Here is a 7319-nt window from a genome sequence, read left to right as displayed (position 1 = left end):
GCAGCAGCAGCAGCAGCAGCAGCAGCAGCAGCAGCAGCAGCAGCAGCAGCAGCAGCAGCACAAGACAGTGCGAGCCCTTGAGGTGTACTGCGAGCTGCTCGAGATGGTGTTTGTTGTTGCTGCATATAGAGGCTGGCAGCAGCTGACGGCGTTGCTGCTGCGGCTGTTTGCTGCTGCTGCTGCAGCGCTCCGTAGGAGCAGATTCTTCTATCCTGAAGCAGCAGCAGCAGCAGCAGCAGCAGGGAAGGTGTTCTGGGGCACCGCCTTTTCTCTTAATAAGGTATTTGAAGAGACAGTGATGATGGCGGTGCAGCAAATGCAGCAGCAGCAGCAGCAGCAGCAGGATATGCTGCTGCTGCCTGTACGAGCTGCAGCTGCTGCTCCTCCTCTGTGGCTGCTGCAGCAGCGGAAGCCAGAGCATAAGAAGCAGCAGTTGCTGCTGCTGCTGCAGCAGCACCAGCAGCAACCACTTGAGCCTACTCTGCAAGCAGCAGGCCTTATTTGCTGGCCTTTACAGCAGCGGCAAGAAGCAGCAGCTGGTGTTGCTGCTGCTGCTGCTGCTGTTGCAGCAGCAGCTGCTGTTGATGATGATGCTCCTGGTGCTCTTGCAGCGCTCCTCGCAGCAGCAGCAGGCCGATTTTTCTCTCCTCTTGCTGTTTTACATTGGCTGGTTGCAGCAACACAGAGCGGCAGCAGCGGCAGCAGCAGCAGCAGCAACTGCTGCTGCTGCTGCAGCTCCTGCGTCTCTGACGAGCCTACGGACCTTGATTGTCTCCTAGTCGACCTTTGCAGCAACAGCATCAGCAGCAGCAGCATCAGCAGCAGCAGCAGCATCAGCAGCAACAGCAGCAGCAGCAACAGCAGCAGCAGCAGCAAGAGTAAGATCCTCCGTCTTTCTCCTGCAGCACTCAGCCTTTTGTGTCTCTACTCTTCGCAGCTGCTGCAGCGGCTACAATTCTTCCCGCTGCAGCAGCAGCAGCTGCTGCTGCATGTTGCTGCAGCAGCAACCCAGCTGCTTGTACACCGCAGTGTCAGCAGTAGAAGACCTGTTGAGCTGAGGCCGGTGCAGCATGCGCGCTGCTGCCTTGCTGCTTCCCCTAGCAGCAGCAACAGCAGCAGCAGCAGCAACAACAGCAGCAGCAGCAACACCAGCACTAACAACGACAGTTTGCTACTGCATCCCCGCCTCTGCAGCTCGGAGTGCAGCACCCAGCGCAATCCAAGCAGCAGCAGCAGCAGCAGCAGCAGCAACAGCAGCAGCAGCGGCAGTGTTGTGCGTGCTCGCGCTTCACCCATAGATCTGATTAGCTCTTCTCTGTCTCTGATGCATTTGAAGCACTGTCTCCTTTCAGCAGCAGCAGCAGCAGCAACACCAACAACACACAAGCAGCAATCCCCTACCAACACAGTGACACCAGCAGCAGCAGAAGCAGCAGCAGCAGCAGCAGCAACAGCTGCAGCAGCTCAGCAGCTAGCGGCATTTGCAGGTGGGCCCCCGTGGCTGTGGCTGCTGCTGCTGGGGGCCTTGGAGATGCAATACACCGCAGCGCTGCTTCATTTGCTGCAGCAGCACTTGCTGCCGCCGCTGCTGAAGCGACTGCAGCAGCAGCAGCAGCAGCAGCAGCAGCAGCCGCAGGTAGAACAGCAGCAGCAAGAGCAGCAGCTGCAGCAAGTGCTGCTGCAGTGTGCTGCAGCTCTTGCTGCTGGCCTTGCAAGATGTACACTCGAAGATGTCCCTCCATCAGCAGCAGCAGCAGAAACAGCAGCAGCAGCAGTAGAAATCTCAGCGACAGCAGCAGCAGCAGATCCTGCAGATGAAGTTCTCTGGCCTTGCTGCGACATCAGCAGCAGCAGCAACAACAACAGCAGCAGCAACAGCAGCAGCAAAAGGATGCAGAGGCAGCAGCTTGTTGCTGCTGCTGTTGACTGCTTGATGCAGTGCTGCAGCTGCTTGCGTTTGCTTCCACAATCATGCGACCGGCGGCCCCCGGAGCAGCAGCTGCTGCTGCTGCTGGTAGAAGCAGCAGCAGCACCTCAGGTGCGCAGCAGCACATTGAAAGAGAGACGAAAGCATCGCGTTGCTGCTGCTAGGAGACAGCTGCTGCTGCAGCAAGACTTGCTGCTGCAGAGAGAGCTGCAGCACGACATACTAAGGCACCACCACGCGCTGCTGCAGAGGCAGCAGCAGCTGCTGGAGCAGCAACAGTATATTCTGCAGCAGCAGGAGGAGGAGCAGCAGCAAGGCTTAGTTCTGCAGCAGCAGCAGCAGCAGCAGCAGCAGCAACTGGAGGCTGACGACACCACTGCTGGGAGCCCCCCTTCGCACGAAGGGCCCCTTCCTCTTAGCCCCCAGCAGCAAACTGCAGCAGCAACAGCAGCAGCAGCAGCAGAAGCAGAAGCACCAGCAGCAGCAACGGCCTCACCTCTGGTGGGGCCCTATGGCAGCAGCAACAATCGGATTCCCTTGCTGCTGCAGCTGCTGCAGCAAGAAGCAGCACCAGCATCATCAGACAGTGAAGACTTGAGCCCCCTATCAGTGCCTGATTGCTGCATGCAGCAGCAGCAGCAGCGGCAGCAGCAGCAGCAGCAGCAGCAGCAAGGGGGAGCAGCCACAGCAGCGCTCTCCTGCTGCGACGACAGTAACTGCTGCTGCAGCGCAAACGAATTTGCTGCCGCCCCGTATTTTGCTGACAGCAGCAGTGGCAGCAGCAGCAGCAAGTGCAGCAGCTGCTGTTGTTGCTGCTGCTGCATCGCGCTGCAGCCATCAGCCTGCCGTGGGGCCCTTAACGACACAATTTTGTGTTTTGCTGCTGCGCTGCAGCAGCAGGGGGCCCCCCTCCCACCATGCGTGCTGCGGCACTTGCGCCTTGCTGCTGCTGCTGCTGCTGCAGCAGATGCTGCAGCAGCAGCAGCTAGTTCCGCGAGAAAGGAAGCTCAGCTGCAGCAGCAAGAGGCTTCCAGCGGCATTTCTCCCTTGATCTACAAGCAGACACTAGAAGTGCAGCAGCAAATGAGCAGCAGCAGCAGCAACAGCAGCAGCAGCAGCAGCAGCAACAGCAGCAGCAGGGTATTAGTTGGCGCCTTCGTTCCTGTGGATGAAGCATCGGGCTCTGCAATGGCGTCGACCGCAGCAGCAGCAGCTGCAGCAACAGCAACAGCTGCAGCAGCAGCAGCAGCAGCAGCAGCAAAAGGGGTGGATCTGCAGTGTGCTGCTACTCTCGCAGCACTGCAGCGAATTCGGAACAAATGGGTAGCAGCAGATCCACCAAATGCAGCAGCAAACAAATGAAGCAGCAAACAAAAAGCTCTTGCTGCGCTTGATGCGCATGCAATTGCTGCTGCTGCTGCAGCTGCTGCAGCTGCTGCAGCTGCTGCTCCAGCGGCAGCACCTTTTCTTGCCACTCTATACTTTCTGTTTACTTTCTACTCGTTGCCCCGAACTATAGCTGCTGTTGCTGTTGTTGTTGCTGCTGCTGTTGCTGCTGCTGTTGCTGCGCCCGTTGCTGCTGCTGTTGCTGTCTTTGCTGCTGTTGCTGCTAAAACTGCTGCCGTTGGTGCTGCTGAAGATGCTGCCGTTGCTGCTGCGTTTGCTCTTGCTGCTGCTGCTGCCGGTGCAGACCAACAGCAGCAGCAACAGCAGCAGCAACAGCAGCAGAAGCAGCAGCAACAGCACCCTAAGGCACGGCATACCCACCAATAATGTTGGCAGCAGCAGCAGAGCCGGCAGCAGAAGCAGCAGCAGCAGAGCCAGCAGCAGAAGTAGCAGCATTAGCAGCGGCACTCCACACTGGGCTTAGAGACTAGTAAGCAGCAGCAGCAGGAGCAGCAGGAGCAGCAGGAGCAGCAGCAACATGAGCAGCACCACAAGCGTCAGCAGTATCTGTAGCAACCGCACACACGAATGAGTAGCAGCAGCAGCAGGAGCAGCAGGAGCAGCAGCAGCGGAGCGAGCAGCTACAACAGCAACAGCAGCAGCAGCGGAGCGAGCAGCTACAACAGCAACAGCAGCAGCAGCAGCAGGGTCCAGAGCAGCAGCAGCAGGCGGCGCAGCAGCGAGCGTGTCTGAGGGTTTTGTGTATATATTTGAGTTAAGAATAATAAAATAAACATTTATATATTTTAAACATTTATTTTTATTTATTTTTTTCGCGACCCACAAACTGCAGCGCATGAAGCCCCAGCCAGAGGACCTCGCTGAGCGGCGGTCGGGCCTAGGGTTTAGGGTTTAGGGTTTAGGGTTTAGGGTTTATATAAGCTCTTGTTGTCTATTAGATTTTCTCATTTTGCTCAAATCCAAAACGTGAAAACATAAAAAACAAACCCTACGCTGCAAACCCTAAACCCTAAACCCTAAACCCCCGCAGGGGACCACTAGACCGCCGCCGAAAGACCTCAAACCCTAAACCCTAAACCCCAAAACCCTAAACCCTAAACCCTAATCTTCAGTGACGGATTCTTTTTACTTGAAGGAACAAATCCTACGGGTCAATCTTTGCACCTTTAGAGACAAACCCTAAACCCTAAACCCTAAACCCTACACCGCCAATGGATGAACAGAAGTGCCTCGGCCTCGTCTTCGCCTTCTTGGCTGCCTTCTTCACAGGTAAACGCAGAATCTCTAAATTCTAAACCCTAAACCCTAAACCCTAAACCCTAAACCGCTGACGAAATTCGTTGCAAACCAACCCTTAGGGGCCCCCAAGGTCTCCCTGGGCCCTCAGCTTATCCTAAGGGTACCATAGGGGGCCCCCAGGGTACAGTAGGGGGCCCCCTCTTGTACCCTAAGGGCCCCTAAGGTACTCCTAGGGGCCCCCAAGGTACCCCTACGGGCCCCTAGGGTACAATGGGGGCCCCTTAGGGTACCCTTAGGGGCCCCCAGGGTACAATAGGGGGCCCCCTCTTGTACCCTAGGGGCCCCTAAGGGTACACTTGAGGGCACCCAGGGTACTTTAAAGGTACTTTGGGGCCTCTCAGGATGCCCTCGGGGGCCCCCGGGTACTCTAGGGGGCCCCCAGTGTACTCTAGGGGGCCCCCAGGGTACTCTAGGGGGCCCCCAGGGTACTTCAGGGGCCCCCCAAGGTACTCTCAGGGGCCCCATAAAGGCAGGGTTGTTTGTAGATGCTGCAGATGTTAATTAAACTACGATGAAAATTATTTATTTATGTCTATTTTATTTTATTTTATATACATATTTATTTATTTGTTTATCTATTTATTTGTTTATCTATTTGTTTATTTATTTATTTATTTATTTATTTATTTATTTGTTTATTTATTTATTAGGGTCTTATCAAGTACCTCGCAAGCTCGGGGCATTGCGCAACTTGTCTGAAGATATATCTGAAGAGGTGTATGTGTTTTATATATCTTTGGGCTTCTCATTCTTTTGCTTTTTGTCTGTTTGTCTTCTTCCGTATAATAAAACCCTAATGCACAGCCCTTTAGTCGGCACCCGCTTTATCTTCACTTGGTGGGGAGCACTCTCAGGTAATCTAAACCCTAAACCCTAAACCCTAAACCCTTATATCTATACTCTAAACTCTACACCCTTATATCTATACTCTAAACCCTAAACCCTTATATCTATACTTCAAACCCTAAACCCTAAACCCTTATATCTATGCCCTAAACCCTTATATCTATACTCTAAACCCTACACCCTTATATCTATGCTCCAAACCCTAAACCCTAAACCCTTTTATCTATATTCTAAACCCTAAACCCTTATATATCTATACTCTAAACCCTACACCCTTATATCTATGCTCTAAACCCTAAACCCTAAACCCTTATATCTATACTCTAAACCCTAAACCCTAAAGGGTACACCCTAGGCAGACGCTGGGGGATTCCATTAAGTAATAAAAACCCTAAACCCTAAACCCTAACGTGAAGCTCTAAACCCTAAACCCTAAGCAAACCCTAAACTTGAAGCTTTAAGACGAGGGAAACCCTTAAACCCTATACAGACGCAAGCTTATCTGTTGTTTCTGCTGCAGTTGCTGCTGCAGTTGCTGCTGCAGTTGCTGCTGCAGTTGCTGCTGCAGTTGCTGCTTCATCTTCTGCTGCATTTATGTTTTTGTGTCTGTGTGTGTGTGTGTTGCCTGTGCTGCTGCTGCTGCATCTGCTGCTGCTGCACCTGCTGCATCTGCTGCTGCTGCACCTACTGCTGCTGCTGCTGCTGCTGCTGCATTTGCTGCTGCAGGGTTTCTGGTGCTGTTTGCTTTGCTGCTGGGTTTATACGGGGTTAAATACTTAGGGCTTGCTCTTAACGCAGCAAGTTCGATGAGTGTTGCTGCTATAACTTCTTTCTTGTGGGGTGTCTCTATTAATAACGATAAAGTACTATTCTTTGCTGCTGATGCTGCTGCTGTTGCTCTCATTGTCTTGGGGGCTGCTGCTGCTGCACTCAACAAAGAAGCTGCTGCTGCAGTTGACTCCCTACAAAACAAATTCTCACAACGTAAACAACCACACTTTCTTCCTCCTGCTGCACTTGCTGCTGCTCTTGCTGCTCCTGCTGCTGCGCTTGTTGCTGCTGCTCCTGCTGCACTCCCTGCTGCTGTTGCTGCTGCGCCCTCTGCTGCTGCTGTGCATTCTGCTGCTGCTGCGCATGCTGCTGATGCACAGGCTGCTGGTGTTGCTACTGCTGCTGCTGCTGGCGTTTATCTTTTATATGGTGGTAATGCTGCTGCTGTTGCTGCTGCTGCTGTTGCTGCTGCTGTTGTGTGTTGTGGCGGCTGTTATCCTTCGCATTTTTTGCTGCTGCTGTTGCTGCTGCTGCTGCTGCAGTTTGTTCTCGTTTCGCTGGTCGGTATACCACCATCGATTTATCTGCTGCTGCTTCAACAGCAACATCAGAGGGAAATGTGTTAGAAAGCCCTAACGAAAAAGCTGCTGCAGCGCATGCAGCATCAGCCCCGCTGCTCCCCAACAGCAACAGCAACAGCAGCAGCAGCAGCAGCAGCAGCAGCCGCAGAAACAGCAGCAGCAGCAGCACTGTGGGTGTTTCAACTTCACGGCAGCAGCACGAAGATCGCCCATCGACACCGACAGCAGCAGCAGCACTATCATCATCATCATCAGCAGCAGCAGCAGCAGAAGCAGCAGCACAAGACGAAGAAGAAGCAGCAGCAGCAGCAGCAAGAAGCCAGAGACAGAGACGCTGCAGCGGCAGCATTGCTTCTTTATTATGCGGGTTTGCTGGGGGTACTTCGCTCGGCCCAATGGTATTCGTACCCCCCGAAGCAAAAGGAATTGCTTTTCTACCTAGCTTCGGAATAGGTAGCTGCTGCTGCTGCTGCTGCTGCTGCTGCTCT

At 53.8% G+C, this 7319-nt stretch overlaps 1 protein-coding gene across 1 annotated transcript in view; it reads left to right on the top strand.

Moving 5' to 3' along the window:
• EAH_00021830 (hypothetical protein, conserved) overlaps positions 1-3289 on the top strand; it is a gene marked incomplete at both ends in the record, with an annotated part of 8849 nt that extends 5560 nt beyond the window's left edge. Inside the window, one exon of the mRNA XM_013397031.1 lies at positions 186-3289. Coding sequence (XP_013252485.1) covers positions 186-3289 — 3104 coding nt within the window. The remainder of the gene's footprint in view (positions 1-185) is intronic.
• Between the last annotated feature and the right edge of the window lie 4030 nt (positions 3290-7319).

This window comes from Eimeria acervulina, genomic scaffold (genome assembly GCF_000499425.1).
Source record: "Eimeria acervulina Houghton genomic scaffold, Eah_scaff157, whole genome shotgun sequence".
Taxonomy (NCBI): domain Eukaryota; phylum Apicomplexa; class Conoidasida; order Eucoccidiorida; family Eimeriidae; genus Eimeria; species Eimeria acervulina.
The sequence above is the reverse complement of the archived record's forward strand: the minus strand, read 5'-3'. Positions and strand labels throughout refer to the sequence as shown.